Source organism: Mya arenaria, chromosome 4 (assembly GCF_026914265.1).
Source record: "Mya arenaria isolate MELC-2E11 chromosome 4, ASM2691426v1".
NCBI lineage: Eukaryota > Metazoa > Mollusca > Bivalvia > Myida > Myidae > Mya > Mya arenaria.
In genome coordinates this window covers 72085183-72105061 of record NC_069125.1, presented here as the reverse complement: position 1 = coordinate 72105061, position 19879 = coordinate 72085183, and the positions used below count along the sequence as shown (strand labels likewise).

The 19879-nt window shown below is 35.8% G+C and overlaps 1 protein-coding gene and 1 non-coding gene across 2 annotated transcripts; one reads left to right on the top strand and one right to left on the bottom strand.

Annotated features, from left to right (window-relative positions):
* Positions 1-1013: 1013 nt before the first annotated feature.
* Positions 1014-13411, bottom strand: LOC128229772 (uncharacterized). The gene is made up of 2 exons (XM_052941591.1): positions 13160-13411; positions 1014-1848 (listed from the first exon to the last, which is right to left on the bottom strand). Exons 1-2 carry the CDS (start codon positions 13163-13165, stop codon positions 1552-1554), a joined length of 303 nt encoding a protein of 100 aa, XP_052797551.1. The 5' UTR covers positions 13166-13411; the 3' UTR covers positions 1014-1551.
* Positions 13412-18666: 5255 nt separating this feature from the next.
* Positions 18667-18739, top strand: Trnas-uga (transfer RNA serine (anticodon UGA)). Its single transcript has one exon. It is a non-coding gene; the product is annotated as a tRNA-Ser (tRNA).
* The last annotated feature ends 1140 nt before the right edge of the window (positions 18740-19879 follow it).

Genomic DNA, 19879 nt, shown 5'->3' with positions numbered 1-19879 from the left:
GCATGTATAGGAAGAGTTTACGGGGGACTTCCATGGGCTTGTGTTTGGGGCTCCTTGGGTCAAGGTCACTGTTACTAAAATATAAAAAAACAACGTTAAAACTTAATCTCACAACAAAGACTGATGTTCTATTGTCAATAAATGAAAACCTGGTTTTGTCGCATCGCGGCGTTTCTGGTCTACTTTTTAATTTGACGTTTTCATTGCTTTTGACAGGCACATTTTACATCATTATTTTATTGTTCTCAAAGACAAAACGGCGTATAGTCGAGCACGTTGTCCCATGAAAGCTCATGTTATATGACATTTTCAACGTATACGGACCATGTAAGCGTAATATGAATGCACTTACTTTAAAGAATGGTGCAAACTTTGTTTATGTTACTCATCAACAAAGATGAGTGAATAATGTTAAGTTTAACCTGGGACCAATAACAAATCATACTCCCAGGTTTAACAAAGTTCTGAACACTCGGCCCATTCTGTATTTTCCAAACTAAAACATTAACACTTTGCAGCATGCTTGAAGGTATATTTACTTTAGTGTGATATATACGCCCTGCATTGTCCGTGCAGTGAGTGGGATGTCTTACATTCCTTATTATGCAATTGTTTAAGATTGACCTTTTGCCATATGTTAGCCTCTTGATACAAAGCATGTGTTTTTACACAAGAGCAGTTTTATTTTGTAATCAATACTGTTTTCCAGGAACCATATACATGGCGATGATGATGATGACGACTTTATTACAAATAAAGGTGTTCGTGGGACTCGTTATGTGACTAGCAGAGAGTTTATTGGCACTCTGTTCCTCTAAAAGGGCAATGCTTATGACGGATGCATATAGAGGCTAGGCTGAATTAGCTGATTACAATGTTGACTCATTTTTATCTCATTGAGTTTCCCTTTTCAGTATCTGACGTTCTTACTGACAGAAAACGAGACATCGATTTGGCTTTCTGTTTTCAGAAAAACACAAACAAAATCATTTGAAAAATTCATCGAGTTTATTCTTTGTTCCAAAAAGATATGAAGTCTTTTGATAAACGTTTCCCTTTCCCCAGGGGCAGTTCTTTTGTAATTGTGAACATCAAAGGGCCGTAAAAATAGTTTCTCGTAAAATGTACGATACCAAATGTTTAAGATATTCATTTAGTGTAGACATTGCCAATGGCAATGTGTTTTTTCATCATTTACCGAGTTTTTATTACTCAATGCTACAATCGGTTTGTGTAAAATAAGTCGAACTGTCTCTATAGAACGTATCAATGGGGTTTACACACATTATTCTGCAATGCATACAGGTAAATATAAGCTATTTGTTTCCTAAACCAATAGTTATCAAAAAACGCGGCACTAAAACTTTGACATCCAGTTCCTCGCCATTTTTAGCCTACATAAGTGTGTATATAAGTATATAATTCGAGTATCAGCCTAATAAATAAACGCTAGTAAGTCATAGTGATCGAAGTAAAATAAGATATATTTCATAAACAAACAAATACTCATTAAAAAAAAGGATTTCTGTAACAGACAGTGTGTTGTCAGGGTTATCTGCCGGCGGCGCTCACGCACTTCTCGAAAAATGTCTCGTGGCAGATGCAGCAGTACTCGTACCCAGGGCCGTACAGATCCCCGCACGCGGCGCACACCGGCGCCAGCGTCTTGATGGTGTACGGGTGGATCGTCCCTGTGTCGCACCTCTCACATGGCAGCACCGGCCGCTCGTTCCGCGTTACCAGTCTGTAGGAGGCCGCGTATCCTAGCAACACCACCATTACTGCGAACTTCAACACCACTGCAGCCTTGCTTTTAGGGTTGTGTTGTCGTTTTTTCATTATTTCGAACTGAAATAAAGATGAAACGATGAAAGATAAAACGCAAGAAGTTGTAAGTTTGAGTAACATTTTTTTAAGATCACCAACAAATTATATGAATAATGTTGTTGTTTGTTTTGAATGATCAAAGTTAGCCAAACCATGTATTGATTAGCCCCCATTTTTGCCAGTGCGGAAAGGCATGCGTTCATGCAAATGGGTTTACACAAGCACAAATGCCAACAAATTATTCTTAAAAAAATATGGTACTCAGACAATTTAGAAGGCTTCCAAGACTGAATATTCCATTCCCATTGTGTCCTAAAAAAAGTAAAAAGAATACTAAACCAATAACTATTTTTCAGAAATGACAAACGAGTAATTAAATAGGGCAAGAAAAATGTCTTTTTTGTTCATCCTTGTTGTGTTCACATCTGCTCTGTTCTTGAATTTTATATGTATATATAATAATACTATTTAATCAGGAAATAAATTTAATCCCTTATTTTCACAATTTTATTTAATATCTTTCTTATTTGAAAACATTTCTCCAGGAAACCGCATCACATTGTCGATTGGGTTGTCTATGGCATTTATACTCAAAATATATATTTTCGAAAGACTTCCGAAATTATCCAAACTCCGATAAAATCTTCTTTCGTAAAATTTGGTCAACTCTTTATTACCCCAAAATATGCCGCAAAGGGTTTGTTTTACTCATGGAAAAGATTGTTCCTCTAAACTCAATTAAACAGGAACGTTTGAAACACCTTCCCTCCAACTGTTGCACCAAGGAAGGCCGTTCGTTAATGTTGTTTAAAATGTTGAGAAACATACTTACTTTATACAGAGCATTAAATGAGGGTGACACTTTTTAAACGTTTCTTCGTAATAAATGATTCTGCAGATATCAAATGAAAATCTTAATTGGAGCTCAAATAGAAGTCTTTTTAATTCGCAACAAGACATAATTATTCAACTTTTGTTATTTGCTATTGCCTGTTTTATGACGAACGTCGCAAGGTTTTTGATTTCATGAACGTTTTTCATGTGCCGGTTAAGGTGGTGTCGAGTACAGGCAACAGTGATGATGTCAAGAGGAAAGTTCTAGTTCCTATATAGAGATTGCATGCCATAAACCATAATTATTTGATCAAGACATGTTGAAGACATAACAAGCAGAGAAAGACAAGAATGTATCTACTGGCATTAAAGGGACCATCTTTAACTCATCAGCGATATCCAGCCATTCATTTCTACTGTCAACAGATCCGGGAGCGGCTTTATGTTGTCATGTTAACTATAATCACCGCATTAGGGTTCTATACACATTAGCACCGCGCCAATAAGGCCCTAAAATCACGACAATACTCATCTTAATTTAAAATATAACATCAAAAGGATATGACTTTGAATCGTATGTTTCTACTCTTTTAAGTAACACTTGCGTTCAAAGAATAAATCGACTATTACTTGTTTTGAAATCAACATAACAAAATGTAATTGAGTACAACTAATTGATTTTATCAATTACTCATGGACATATTTTGCCTTAGAATTAGTTTTCTTTGAAGTAATGACAAAACGTTTTATCAACGTATTTATTAGAAAATACGTTTGTAGAGATAGTAAAAACATACAAGATTTTGAGTTTTAAAATGTTCTTCTGTGGTTAAATGCGTTAAGATTGGGATATAGAATTGACATAAATAGTTTTGTGATTCAGAGACAACGACATTTTGGAAAACAAAAACAACAAATAACTAGTTCTGGGTGAAACGCTCACCATTCGCGTTTAGTTAAGCTTTTCTTTTTCTTTCAAAGAGAAAAATGAAATTAGGATTGTTAATGTTTCACGAGGGAAAACGATAAAAGTCGTTATACACATACGGAACTATGATATTGCCCTTAAGTACCGTTTAGCGACTCTCACGAAAGGACGTTTACGAGCGGGTTCTAGAGGTTTTATTGAAATGGTGTCAGATAGATTTATATTTCTAGAGGTAATAGTTATATGAATAAAAACAGATGCTAAATGAATAATGTAATTGGTAACAATGCCTCGATTAGCCATAACCCGTAGCATATCTAAACTTAATTCCTCAAGGTAAAGGCATCATATTTTAATCAAATTTAGACTTATTAACATTTTATTAAAGTAAATTATCTAAAAAGTTGTCTTGAATATAATTCTTAATTTCTCTAAGGTAATAAATGCGAATCTGTTTTTTTACATAACTAAAACTTAGGCAGAGTTTGAAAAAATGTTTTACTTCGACCACTGAAAAACTATATACTTAAACCATTGATACATTATAAAAGTGCAGGGCTACTTTTTCAAGTTTTGCCCATAAATCCGCCCTTGTCCGTGGTATCCTAGCAAATTTATTAGCAAGTTACTAATAAAGACGAGACATATAGTGATATAAAAAAATCATTTTTTGTCATTATTTACCCAAGAAAATACAGTCAATTTTATTTTGTATCTGGTCCATACTGAAAAGAAAAGAACAAATGATAGACTTTAAAAGACACACAACAAAAGCTATAATAATTCTAATAGATATTAAATTCTTGTCATGAATGATTTACTCCTCAGACCAGTCATCGTGGTCTCTTTATTACCCGTGTACCGTTGTGTAATGCATCTATAAAATAAATATAAAATACGACGAACATTGTCAGATTACAAAAGACTTCAGTAGAAGTGATTCAGATGAAGATGTTTTTTTTTTCTCCTTCATCCTCAGACTTTGTTTTCATACAAATAATGTATTTGCACGTTGCATGAGAACTTGCAAATTCGTTCTCTGACTGACTTTACAATCACACCAGCTGTAAAATAGCCCTCTCTGAACCTATAGTTCAGAACCATCCCCTACATTTGTGCTACAAGTTCTCCCAAAGGACCTGCAGGGTATTGCTAAAGAGTGTGCTAGCGCTGTCAGTATTCTCGCGAATCGTAGTTCTGTTTTATGGCGTACTGTCACGTTCAAATGGTACTATTGATACCAATAACTTAAGATTGTGAACACATTTATCTTAACTGAATTATTAAAAATGGGTTCAAACTCAAGGTGGCATTTAACTGATACTGAGCCTTAGGAGGGATCTAAACTGCAATGTTAAAGTAATGACAGTACCAAAATGAGCACCCTTAAATTAACCTACCATGAATGATACAGTCTGATAACATAATTATGTCATGGGGTTATAGTCCCCTTAATTACTTCATGCCTACTAACTTGACAATATTCACTCTCTAAATACTAGCTAAGAGCTAATTTTGGTCTCTTATAAAAAAAAATTGACAGGCCGCGCTGAATTGTTTAGAAAATTAAAAATGAACTTTAACCTTTTAGTGTTGAGCGCGTACTGCCTCTATAGAACATCCGCAAGCTTCTAAATAAATCACTTTATAAAAACAATAACTAAATGACAAAATGAAAGTTTGGCGGTTGTAATCTTCATAATGGTGTTTTGATTGTCGGTTTCGTCAGAGCCCTTCTAAATGATACAATGTGAACATTTCCGGCGATCCCATTGGCGGAGGCATGGGCCTGAACATAATTATACTCATATCGGAAACTCATTTCCATCATTCCTGACTCTCTCTCTCCCCCCCCCCCCCCCCCCCCCCCCTCCCATGAACTATTTATGTCCGCCATTAAACATTAAGCATTTTTTTAATTACAACCAAACTTGGAAGCATCATGACTTTGTTGACAACACAATAGATCGCACTATTCAGGTCAGTTTAAAGCTGCACTCTCACAGATTGAAGATTTTGATTGCTGACAGAAAATTAGATCGCAGATTTTTATATTTAAGTTAAAAAAATAATGTTTTATGCGTTTTTCTTAAACCGTGAGTAACGGTTAAAGCCATGACACATTGATTTTCGAACGGAAACATGAAAATTTACGATCTGATTTTTTGTCAGCAATCTTTTATCATTGGTTTGCAGATATTTACGCCAAAAAATGCTTTTTCCAAGACAAAAAATAAAAAAAAGTAAAAACGGTAAATCTGTAAATCAGCTTTAAGAATTGTGTTTGTGAAATTATTTAAACAATATTTTGAATGTTCAATATTCAGTTCAATATTATAAATAGTTCAAAAGTATTGCAGAGCCAATTCATTCCGGTTTCCAATTCTGTAGCATGGAAATTGGTGGTCAATATACCTTTTTCCTCGCAATAACTGAAGAATGGTACGAACTAGGGTCATGCTTTCTCAGTCAGTGGTAGGTATTACCGCTATAGGTGGAATAGTTCCGTGCTTTGACTGTGGATCAGTAGGTGAAATGGTTCCCTGCTATTGTTGTGGGTCAGTTGGTGAAATGGTTTACTGTTGTTAATGCGTGTTAGTAGGTAAAATGGTTCCCTGCTATAATTGTGTGTCAGAAGATGAAATGGTTCCATGCTATAAGTGTGTGTCAGAAGATGAAATGGTTCCATGCTATAAGTGTGTGTCAGTAGGTAAAATGGTTCCCTGCTATAATTGTGTGTCAGAAGATGAAATGGTTCCATGCTATAAGTGTGTGTCAGTAGATGAAATGGTTCCATGCTATAATTGTGTGTCAGAAGATGAAATGGTTCCATGCTATAAGTGTGTGTCAGTAGGTGAAATGGTTCCCTGCTATAAGTGTGTGTCAGTACGTAAAATGGTTCCCTGCTATTATTGTTGGTCAGTATGTGATATAGGTCCCTGCTTTTATTGTGTGTCAGTAGGTGAAGTAGTTCCCTGTTGTTACTGTGTGTCAGTTAGTGAAATAGTTCACTGCTGTTATTGTGGAACAGTAGGTGAAATAGTTCCCTGTTGTTATTGTGTGTCAGTAGGTGAAATGGTTCCCTGCTGTAATTGTGTGCCAGTATGTGAAATGGTTCTCTACTATTATTGTGGGTCAGTAGGTGAAATAGTTCCCTGCTGTCACTGTGTGTCAGTTAGTGAAATAGTTCCCTGCCGTTATTGAGTGTCAGTAGGTGAAATAGGTCCCTGCTATTATTGTGTGTCAGTAGATGAAATAGTTCCCTGCTTTTACTGTGTGTCAGTAGGTGAAATAGTTCCTTGCTGTTATTGAGTGGCAGTAGGTGAAACAGTTCCCTGCTGTTAATGAGTGTCAGTAGGTGAAATAGTTCCCTGCTGTTATTGTGTGTCAGTATGTGAAATGGTTCCCTACTATTATTGTGGGTCAGTTGGTGAAATGGTTCCCTGCTATAATTGTGTGCCAGTGGGTGAAATAGTTCCCTGCTGATATTGAGTGGCCGTAAGTGAAATGGTTCCCTGCTATTATTGTGTGTCAGTATGTGAAATGGTTCCCTGCTATTATTGTGGGTCAGTTGGTGAAATGGTTCCCTGCTGTTATTGTGTGTCAGTAGGTGAAATACTTCCCTGCTATAAGTGTGGGACAGTAGGTGAAATGATTCCCTGCTATTATTGTGGGTCAGTTGGTGAAATACTTCCCTAGGTGTTATTATTGTGTGTCAGAAGGTGATATGGTTCCCTGCTGTTATTGTGTGTCAGAAGGTCAGTGCCGTAGCTGCCGTTACGCACAATATGCCCGTGGTTACAATTCGTCGCACAAGTCAGAAAGTATTTGGGACCAAAAATACAATAAAAACTGAAGGGTAAGAGGGGTGAAGCGTTTGCGGGCCGCCTATTTTGAATATGTGAGACAATAAAATCCAAAATAATATTATTCAGTAAGAGACTCGTTTACCGTTTAGTTGAAGGCCTTTTTTATCCATGTAGTATACAGGGCTAGTCATACAAGCTATACAAGCTTGGTGAGTAGTTTCCCTTATTGTCTAGTCATGAATTAATCATCGATAAATACTGAATCTATCCGAACGATGTTAACAAAGCGGCAAGTTTCAAAATGTCAAACGCCAACCTTGAACCTCCTCATCTTGACATGTTCAAAGATAATCTTCAAACAGTTGACAATGGTGATAGACTAAACATGTTAACAGCAAAATAGGAAAATGTCTATGAGTTTATCTTCCCAAGGTACATTTTGTTTAGGTTATTTGTGAAGCATATTTAGATGTGTAGTGTCCCGCAGCATTTGATATTAGAGGACAATAAAGCACACATTTAAGATACAGTAGAGGTGTCTGTTTTGACTGTTAATATTCATGCATTTTGCTTTTAAAGATGTGCTGCTCCGTAGCTATTTATTTCATATATCAGATAAACAATTATTCTCTACAGATATTAACAAGACCCATTTCTCAAAATTGTCGAATATACTGCGGGTAAAAAATATGCTTCATGAATGTTCAGGTAGAGAACTTAACCGACGAGGCAGCTGCCGAAAATATTACGTGAAAACCAAGAAGACCTAACTTGTGACGCAGCTGAATTTTCCCGGGAATGCCAACGGTGGCGGCTCAAGTGGCAGCTGGGGCCAGCTGCAGCATATGATTTACTGGATAAATGCCTGTCTGTAGCATCCAAAGACGCATACTAGAGCATAAGAAAGTGCATTTTAGTGCCACTGGTAATGCCCGTGTCGACTGCGTAGCGGTCATTCCCAACGATGAGGAGGTTAAAAACATACCTCCGATCAACAATGACAACAGAACGTTTGTCCGGTCTTAGACTGCTTACACGTTTACCGTGAACGGGAAATCGAAACGCAATGGGCAATAAACATCTTCGCCCAGTAAAAGGATCGACGTCTTGCATTACTCTTTTTGGTGTAATTTTATGGAGTTAACGTTGACATTTTCCTTCAGTACTTATGTGAAAAACTACAGAAACAAGCTCAGTAGCCAACAGTTTAAACATAAACGCTGTTTAATGGCACAGGGTAAACGCCAAAGACATAGAACACAAAAACAAAAAATCACAAACAAGGAACATGGAACAACAGCACAAAACTCCACAAACAGCACAGTGCATAAATACTATATATATATAAAATTCAAAATCTGTCGTAAGTTCAGAGTGTTTTCTTGCACATGGCAGTCTTTCCTACATTACTGTCATTGCCTGACTTTGTTTTATCATTAAAACAATAATTCTGATTAAAATCTGCATTTATCCGCCCTTCGTAACTCTCTATTCGCTAACGAATATTTTTTGCTCAGAAACGGAATAAAATAAATAGGGTCGGCGCATTTTTATAGGTAGGGTCGGGTTACCCGAAACAGACATATTTTTTTAGGCCTTAGGTGCCGCCTTGGAGCAGTCAGTATTTATGTAAATTTACTGGGGGTTTAAACCAGTTTACATGCACAAACCTCACTCTTATCCCAACAATCCTGAATAAAGAAAAAACGTAAATATTATCAAAGTATGCATAAACTTGAGGAAACTTAATAATAAAACAAATAATAATAAACCAATAGGTAAACTCCAAGTACTTCATTGATTAGAGATCCCAACTTTATCTGCATACTTTAAACGACTTTTTGCTATGAAATGGGAGTTTGTTTCGTGTTGAAAATATTAAATGAGCTAGGAAAACCTTTTAACAAACTTTCATATGCATTTTCATTATTTAATACAATTTCCATTTTTGAATTATTGAATTTCCTACGAAACCGTTTAAGACATAGCAATTTTTAATTAAATTTTCGTTGATTAAATGCTGATGATCCTGTACCAAGAAATTTATTTTGATATACAGTATCATTCTGACCTATGACAAAACCGATAGCTCCAGGGGGGCTCCGCCTCCCTAACCCCCCATTAGGGAATTCCGCCCATTTCAACCACAATTGTGCGTATACTTCGAAACGGCCTAGCTACGCCCCTGAAGGTGATATGGTTCCCTGCTGTTATTGTGTGTCAGTAGTTGAAATTATTTCCTGTTAACACCAGTGATTGTTTTCTACTTTTAAGAGCCATATATTTTCTTCTTAGACACCTCAATGTAATCTAGCACATAAGTCTGAAAGAAAATCATAAAGTAAAGCAAAATTTAATGTTAATTGCTTTTTTCAAATTAAACCCCCAGAAAATATGAGCCTGCTTATTACGGATTTAAAGCAATCGTGTTAAAATATCCTGTAAAACTCGTTTTATTTGTAAAAAATAAACTTGAAGTTCTGCAGTATATATGACATTGCGTGAAAAAAAAAACTTATTGACAGTTTATGATTAAACACACGTCCGAACCGGATTAAAACTAGAGAACAAGTGAGAAAGGCGCCAAAATAAAGAAGGGCGGACAATTAAACATTCGGCGCTGAGAAAGAGTTCCCTCCCTTGATAATTATTAAATTTTCTCAAAATTAGTTTAATGAATCTGAGAGTAACACTGATGTTAAGGCTCAACTTCCGACGTTTGGCCAAAATACATAGACAGTGTGTGTATACCACGTGATAAATTACGTCATATATGCTACGTCGGAAGGCAATATTTTGCTTAAAAGAAAGACTTAATCAAAGATAACTTTTCGCTTACTTCACCATTTTAAATGAAACAAAGGCCAGTCTATGCAGCTTAACGAGCCCCACCTTTGTTTTATAACCGGAGTTTGATAAGGTGATTAGTTTCATCAAACACTTCGACAAACCTGTTTCCCAAACAATGTTTTGACAGTGCTCCGTCAGACGGCCGTATCGTGAAAAGGTTTGTCGAAGTGTTAATAAGAAACTAAACTCTCAATCAAAATTTGGTAAAAGACCGAAGGCGGAGCTCCATAAGCTGCATAGACTGCGCTATGTTTCATTTAAAATGGTAAAGAAAAGAAAAGTTATCATTGTTTTAAGTCTTCAATCGAAGCAAAATATGGCAGGCGTGTGCTGGTCAGAGGGCACCAGTTGAAGAGTATTTCAAATAGTTGCATTATTCATCAAATAATGATAGTCTTCTGAAATACAGTAAGATACCTGTCGAACACTGTGACGGATTGAAAATCTTTAAAATGACACCAACATGAATCTTATCTAGTTAACCAGTTATAATGTTACTTATTAAGTGGAATTCGCAAACCTTTACTAGATAACCAGTTACTGCTAGAAGCCTAAAGTGCATATTTACTTACTAGTATATTTTATAAGATAAGTGGTAACACGAATCTTCTTGGTAAGCAGTTATTATGTTACCTTTTCAGTGTAATTCGCAAACTATAACTTGTTAACCTGTTAGTGTTGTATAGTTAAAAAGGGTAATAGGTGGCAGTTCTGGGAACTTTTAAGCCTGTGTTTAGTCTGATGATATTTATCTTACCGAAAAGGTGACGCGAATATTAACTAGATAGCTAGATAATTATCGCGAAAATTAAGTGATTAACACGAGACAACTCACGAACGCTATCATGTTATCTTACGGCAGTAATATTCCACCATAATAACCTAACAGAATATGACCCTGTGCATTCTTGTATTCCTTCTTACTATCGTCAGAGTAGACTGCTCTTGTCCTTGGTCTAGGATTAAGGCACTCAAACATTTATATTTCCCCGAAAGATTTTTTTTAATTTACGACGTAAAAACGGGTATCTAGAACCTAATCAGAGAGACTTTTATTGAAGTTTAAGTACAATTTTAGTTGATTTTCGCCCAGAATAAATACCCTTCTCTTATTTGTATGGGCTTGGGAATTGCCGTATAACAAGCAAGTTCCGTTTTCTTACATGAGCAATTTTCCTGCTTTCTGAAAACCTTAGTGTCTGGCAGCCAATGGCGGTGAATAGAACATGTGTTCGCATATTATGGTAGCCTAGACCCTCAAATACAAGAATTCGTTTGATGTCTTGCGCAACCGTTGGTGTGTTCATGCTTTGATTTGTATTTTTATGATTTCTAATTATAAAGCTATAAATGTCATTGAAATTCTAATGAAATTCATACCATATTTCAGCCATCATGGCGTCCAAAATGGCAACCATAACAAACACAACTGACAAATAAGTTAGGTTTTGTGGCAAACAAAACACACGTCCGAACCGAATTAAAACTTAAGAACAAGTGAGAAAGGCGCCAATATAAAGAAGGGCGGACAATTGAACATTCGGAAATGAGAAATAGTTTCCTGCCTTAATTAATTATTAAATTTTCTCAAAATTTGTTAAATTCCTATTGCACATGTCATTATTCCGACCATATTATAATCACCATTGCTTCAAAAATGACCGAAAAAATACACTAAATTAACCGTACAGTAAAAAAATGTATTTTCTTTTTCTGTTTAGCATCGAAAAATATGCCAAGTTTTCTTTAAAATGTGTGCATTGACTGTACCATTTTGTCAGAAACAAAATTGTTAAAAGTATTTGCATTTTCCAAAAAAATATTTGTATAACTACAGTTTGGGACAATATTAAGTTTAACATTGCGTAATAGATACGCTAACAAATACATATTATATTATAATTGATTAGAACTTCTATGATTAAGTTGCTTTGTACTTAGTTAGTGAAAATGAGTGCGTTGTCGACATTTCAATATTTACAACACTATATAGTATATATTTTCATATACCCACAGACAACATAGATTATTAACTAAAGCCAATTCGATAAGTAATATCACAATAATTATGTATTTGAAAATAGTGTTTAAAATGAACAATTCACATTTTAATACGCATTTACCACTGTTTGATAAGATGTCCAACGCTTTCTCTACTATGCAATATATAACGGCAACTAGTTTTTAATTAGTCCAACAATACATTTCACATTACAACTACTTGACAATAGATCCCGTTACGTCCGCTGCTTACCGCGATATACGAAGGTAAGTCAAGATTTTGAACGATTAGATCCCTGTGACAGCATTATCGTAGAAGCAACAAGTGCTTGTACAGAGTTACAGGCAGCGTTATCAATCGTTAAAATTCTTAGTGGATCATGTACTGTTGAGAGTCTATTCAAGATAAATGTCGTAGTAGATCAAACTGGAGTCGCAACTAAACCGTAGCTAATGGGTCAAGCATCTTTTAAACCGTTCTTGATGCATAGCAAGACGTACCAAAATGTAGTTTATTCTTTATTATTTATAATGTATTGTTACAAAGAATCCGCACAATTTACAACTGATGATAAAAAATGAACGATAGTTACAGATTATTCAAATATTCCGGGTAAATAAAGTTTCGTTTAAAAGTGTAGCAATGGCCGAAACAATGGTCCCTATATTCATCGACGAATGGCATAACAAATACTAAGGGTTGCAACGCAGATTAACGTAACACCCTATTACGCCGGAAAATGGTACGTATATTCATTATTTCACATCTTCCATGGCATTTTCCGAACAGAAAATATTGTTCAATGATACAACCGGTAATACTAATATTGTTAATCGGTATTATTATTTGATCGAATTATTATTATTAATTATTATTATTATTATTATTATTATTATAGAAATTTCTTACCTGCATATTATCCAGGTTGTGCTTCCACGACTATTTACAGATCGACGCCCAAGTCTTACGCGATGCAGTGTAGCGGAAGTTCCAATACTCCAGCTAGGGACCGACGCCGCCTTATGTAGGGAGGCAAACCATTACCGTTTTTGAGCAGACAGGAGTGGAATAAACAACACTTTTCCTCGAGTTGTCACTGAAGCCCCTCCTTAACAGTAGGTGGTGTCCACCACACTCCGTGGGAACGTCATGATTAATGGTACTTAGGCGTTCTCGGATGGAAAACTTGAAAAAAAACACAGATTACTTGTAATGAGCTTTTGTTCTTGGATATAGTTGTATGCATGATGTGTCTACCTACACTAAAATCGGTATAATATTTATGTTTTTGTTATTTCTAACTTAGTCTGCTTTTTAGACGGTCGGCTAAAGGTTGAAATAATAACAAACATATTTGCATTTACTTTAGATTGAAAAAATGCAAACACTTTGTCGCAGAACTACGGAATCCAGTAAGGGCTACAATCAATGTCATGTGACGCACTTGGACCGCGACGCACGACATTTGAAGCGACACACCACACGACCCATGCCATTTCAACGCGACACTCGATGTCACTTCGTATAGCGTGTGACATATCGTATGTCGCATCGGAATGTCGTATTTGGCTTTGTATGTCCTACATTGCGTTCCAAGGACGACATACGATATCCGACGTGACATACGACACACGACATGCGAAGCGACAGACGATACTACATCCGAAATACAAAGCGACGAACGACACTTTACCGCCCAAACGTCAAGGTATTGTCGTGTTAGGTGTTTGCCTTATCAAAAACGAGACGATTCACGACACTGAAGGTAAATTTGGAAGGGTCATAATCCATGTCTGGAAAAAAATAGACTCCAGTATTTTTTCAATTGAAGGTAAATTTCCACTATTTTCCGATTTTCAGTTTCACGGGTCGTCTTTATGAATGTTCCCTGACAGAACTTTAATTTATGTTTGAGAAAAAAACGCCATATGTTGTAAATCCTTTGACTGTGTCCATTCAAAGTTCTGGGGGGAAATACTTATTCTAGATTTAAGAGAAGTAAATAAATATTTATGGAAACAAGCTATGAAGTTTGAAGACATTAGAATGACATTGTCATTTTTCAAAAGCAAATGCTATCAAATCAATTTTGATTTGTCGAGCACATATCATTTTGTTGATATCTATGAGCCTCATACAGAATATATATAAAGTTAATAAGTTGTTAATGGACAAAACAGGAAGGGAAAACTGTTTTTATAAGATTTTAGATTTTTTATTTGGTATTTCCGGCTTATGTTCTTTGTTTACGGAGCTAACGAGGCCCTTGTTGAAAAAAATGGCGCGGACTGAGGGAAAATTTGTTACCATGTTCTTAGATGATGAATATGGTTGCTCTCAAACTTTTGATAGCGCTGTTAAACTGTGTCAGCTGATTAAAAATGATCTGCTGTATTCGGAATTTGTTCCAAATACAGCGAAATGTATCTGGATACCGAATTAAATTTTAGAGTTTCCAGGTGTGATGCTAGATTCTGGCAAAGGTGTGATATTTAATCCTGATCGTTGAATAGATAAATGTATGCGTTCAATATCAGAAATATTTGATATTCTCAAAGTCCACATATACTTTCATGTTAAGAAAGTAGCTAGCTGTATGGGTCAAATTATTTCGATGATAGATGTTGCAGTACACATTTCTCAAATTATGTACTTGGTGCTAGTCACTAGGATCAGTTTAACTTCTGATTTAAGTAAGAGCCAATTAGAATTTTGGCAGAAAAATATCTTACATTGTTGAACACAATAAGCATCACCGATTTGTTCAAATGCTCTAAAATAGTGTATTCTGATGCTAGTTGTACAGGAGTTGTAGGCTGAAGTACTCAGTAAGCACCAACAATGGTATTTCACATGGTACTGTGTCAAAGGAAGAGTGTGCACAGTCTTCGACATGGCGTGAATTGGTTACAGCATGTTGATCGTGTTTTACAGTCGCTTGTACATGTTTTGGCAGGTCAGAAAGTAAAATGGTTCACAGATAACCAAGGTGTTGGATCGTTTCGAAGGGTTCCATGAACAATGATTTGCAAACAATTGTATATATAATTGATATACATTTATTTCAATTTTGTATCTCAAAATCCATTTTATTGGAAATGGAATAAATTCCAAGGACTAGCAATTAAAATGCAGCGCTTATCTGTCAAAAATAGTAGATATTGATGATTGGGGTATCTCATATGCAGTATTCGATATAATTCATACACGATTTGGAAATTTTCAAATTGATTGGTTTGCTTCTGAGCATAACGCAAAATTAAAAGTTTTTACTCGAGATATTGGAGTCCTACATGCACTGGTGTAGCTGCGTGTTCAGAATACTGGGGAAGAAATGTTGGTATATTTGTTCCTCCTATCAATATTATTACACACGTCATCAAGAAAATGACATTAGATAAACCCGATAGTGTTCTTATTGTTCCTTGCTGGAGATCGGCTTTATGTTGGCTTTTTCCCTGTCCAAATTGGTCATTCATAAGGGAAGTAGTTGATTGGTTTGATTTGCAAACCATTTCCGCATGTTAGCATTCAAAGTTTCCTTATAAAGTATAGCTATATCTTCATAACAGAATGTTTCGATAGTTATCACTTTTGTTGAATAGACTGTTGTTGAAATCGGTATTGCCAGAGCATAGGCATGTTTACACTATAATTAGACAGAATCGTTTTGTCCGATAACGTAGGCTGCTTTGTGAGGCGCTGAAGTATTTACTTATCCATTATACAAATCATGGTATCATTGCTGAGTCCAAAAGCGAAGACAGTATTGCAAGGCATAGTACTGGAATATTATTTTAAAATATAATTGTTCAAAATTCAGGCATTATTAATTTTTCAAAAGCACAGGCAGTATTGCAAGGGCGCTGAACTATTGCAAAATTGTCATACCTTATTAAGGCAGTATTGCCGTGCCCGGTAGCATAAGCAGTATTGCAAAGGCACAGGATTATTAACAATATTGTAAAACTTATTGTGGCAGTTTTGCCGTTTCAGAGAGCGCTTTCTAGACTGATATTCGAATTTATGGTAGTATTGTCGTGTCTTAAAGCGCTAGGCGCAAAATTGTTAAGATATCATGATGTGAAATATAACATACATGCAGTATTGTTAGGATGCAAAAGTAAATTTGCAATTTTTAAAACAAAAATATTATATACAATAAAAGTACGATGTATTATCAATTTTATATTGCAGATTTATAATTGTTTCTGTACACGTGTATTTTTTCATACCTATAAAAACGAAATTGATGAGTTACCGGAGGCGATGGCGGGCAGAGCGTTCCTTCTTCCGGATTTGATGAAGAAATCGAGGGCAGAATCCACCGGTAGAAAATATCATGGAGCCTTTGTGCGTTTTCAGAAGTGGATATCGTGTAATGGGTTAGAAAGTAAGGACGCTTTGTCCGCTGGGGCTTTCATAGTAGCAATATTTTATGTTTGTCTTATGATTATTTGCCATATTTTCATTCTGTTTCAGAGGGCCATATCGAAAATAAGATTCTGTAGTTTTGTACATGATCTTAATATGTCACCTTCTTAAAATAAAGATATTATTATTATTATTATTATTATTATTTATATATTTGGCATCGTTAATTCAGTCTGTAAATTCACAAAGCCCAGTGCTTATTTTTTATATATATAAATTGTATAGTTGTAGTAAATTGGATATGGTAAAATGTTTGGATCAGCATTTAAGTGATATCTAAGATTATCGTTTTTGTACTCGTGTGTGTAAACTAGTATTTGTATACACATTATTACAGAATGAGATATCTGGAAGAACAATATGTGTATTAACTCAAATATTTATTTGATATGATGTTTGAATGCTATGTATGATAAACAGTTATGCATATCCACATGTATGTAATAGTCCGAGTGCTACTAGGTATTCAAATCAATAAATGAAATTTTGAATTGTAAGTGTGATTGTCTAATCAGAGACATGGAGTCCTTAAGGAACGATACACCATGTATAGAAAACGTTATTTTATGATCGTCTGATTGTTTTCATTTTCCTATTTCATTGCCCCCAAGACAGCCCCTGCCTGTATGCCAGGTAGATCTATGTACTTTACAGCATTTTTGTTAAACTTTAACGTTTTGTGACCCTTTTTCAGGTTGATTGCAGCTCCAAAATGCTCCAACAATCAAGTGGCGAATCTCAGTTCAAAGCTCAAACACCGCGCTGATATCAACTATTCAGTTGCCTGTCCCTGCACTGTCGAAATGGCGTCTTGCTGTGAAAAGAGAATTATTTGATTTTTGTTTATAAATCACGTCAACATCCCGTGTACTATATCTCAAATCAAGTGTTTATTTTGTATCAAATTTATTAAATAAGTTCATTTAAAAGCTCTGCCGATTTTTTTTATCGTTTTTAAATGACGAGTATATATATAAAAAAAATCATACAAAATAAACACGAATTTAAGATTCTATCTCTATCATAACTCATTTCCGGTCGAAATCTAGGTCAAAGATTCTTCAATAAACTTCTCTTGTCATAGTGCGAAGTATTAACATTGTGTGTTATTAGGATGCTTCATCCGCAGGAAAGAAAAAAGTCGGACATTAAAATAAAAAACATAAATCATGACACAATTATCAACTGATTATCAAAGGATTTTCTAATGAACAAATAAAAACCACATTTCAATCCATATAAATCAAGCAAATCAATAAAAAGAACGATGTCATAACGGCGTGGCGTCATTAGTAATCACGCGAGTGTACATTCCATTTGGCGGTTGATGTTTAAAAAAAAACACAAGTCAGCTTCACAGTCGCTTTCAGTACAGCGAATTCGCCTTGAAGCTGGTCGATTACAGCATGGATTTTGATGGATGTGCACAGGGATATTACCTCCGTAAATTGAAGCACCATAAATGTTTTAAAATCCACCAGAGAAGAATTTGGTGTGGAATCAGTGACTGTGACAGTGTGTGAACTTGAGCATTGCTGGTGAACTGCCTACAATGAGCATTTTGCAAGGAAGTAGACCGGGTATTTTCATTGGAGTCCAGGATGTGTGACATTTCATTGTGTTTATTTGGATTTATGCTATAGTGGTTTATACATGCAATGTTTTTGTGTACCGATGTGTGGATAAATAATCTGGTTCGCAGGAACATTTTTATCATTCAATTTCTGGACGAGGTATTTTCTGGCGCTGTGATCAGGGAGGTGTGTGTTTGGATTAAGCCCTTCTTCACCATTCGGTTCATCGTGGAATTGAGTTTGCTGACACTGACATGATTTCTTTTGAAACATCGTTTGTTTACATTTTTGACAGCGCGTATGCATACACTTTTCTGTGATGCTATTACCTCATTTGCATAGTTATTAAACTAGTTATATTTTCAAATTATTGCACGGGGTTACATCACTCCGGTGCCGTATGTAAGCGGTCCGGTAGCTCAGTCGGTAGAGCACTCGCCCTGATAGCGAGGGGTCCCGGGTTCGAGCCCCGGTCTGGCTGCACACTTTTCTCACCCTGTGACACGTAAGTTAAGATACAAAATATCATATTAAGTTCTGCCTAACTTCCCTCATACTCCTGCAAATATGATGGTAAATCTGACACCGTACAGGTCTGTGTCTGTGAAAACAGGTTTCTATACATCAAAATAACGGGCTAAGTCTGTAGTTTACAAAAATGCATGTTAAAGTTGCGAACACAGTGGTGCAACATTGTTATTCAAGATGGCGTCCAAGATGGCCGCCATAAATTATAAGAAGCTTCAATTATTGCTACATATTCGTAATGATTAAAAACTGCAGTTAATAAAGTCAGAATACCATACAAAAGATTATTTAATACATACTAATGTTAACGGGAACAATTGTTAAAATTATAAAACTCAACCCATTATTACTAAGATTTTTGCAGAAATAGACAGGGCTAAATTTCAAATGAAGTTAATAAAAATTATGTCTGAAAGAGTACAATAAAACCTTAAACTTAAGCAAAGTTAACTGATATATATTATACTAACAACTTTAAGAGAAATCTACTGATTAAAAAATGTAATTGATGCATGCAATTACGGATGCAATGACATACCATGACAGTAAAATGTTTTAAAGCTAAAGAGTTGCTGCACTTTGTTAAACATTTGCCATGACCTAATTTTGCTTGACTTCAGCAAGGCTTTCGACAAAGTCAGTCACGAGACGCGCGTGCCCTCAAACTTCATGGCTATGGCATCAGAGGCCCTGCTCTAAAATGGATTAAGGGGTTTCTGGATAACAGACGACAGACTGTTGTTGTCAATGGGTCCTTATCAGAACCCATATGTGTGTCTCATCTGGAGTCCCCACAGGGATCTGTACTGGGGCCACTTCTCTTCTTAGTCTACAGTAATGACCTTCCCCAGAGTGTTCAATCCTAAGTCAGACTATCTGAAATATTCTGCCTACAAAGTTCCTGTCCGCGCACAGCTTGAACATTGCTCCACTGGTTGGTGTTTTTTCACTGACTCCCACATATACCAACTCGAATCTGTCCAACGTAGGGCTGCCATATGGAGCAAACATCACTATGGTCAAACATCAAGTGTCACTGACATGACACAGTCTCTACAGTAGCGTAGGCTTGATCATAGAAGAATAGATAACA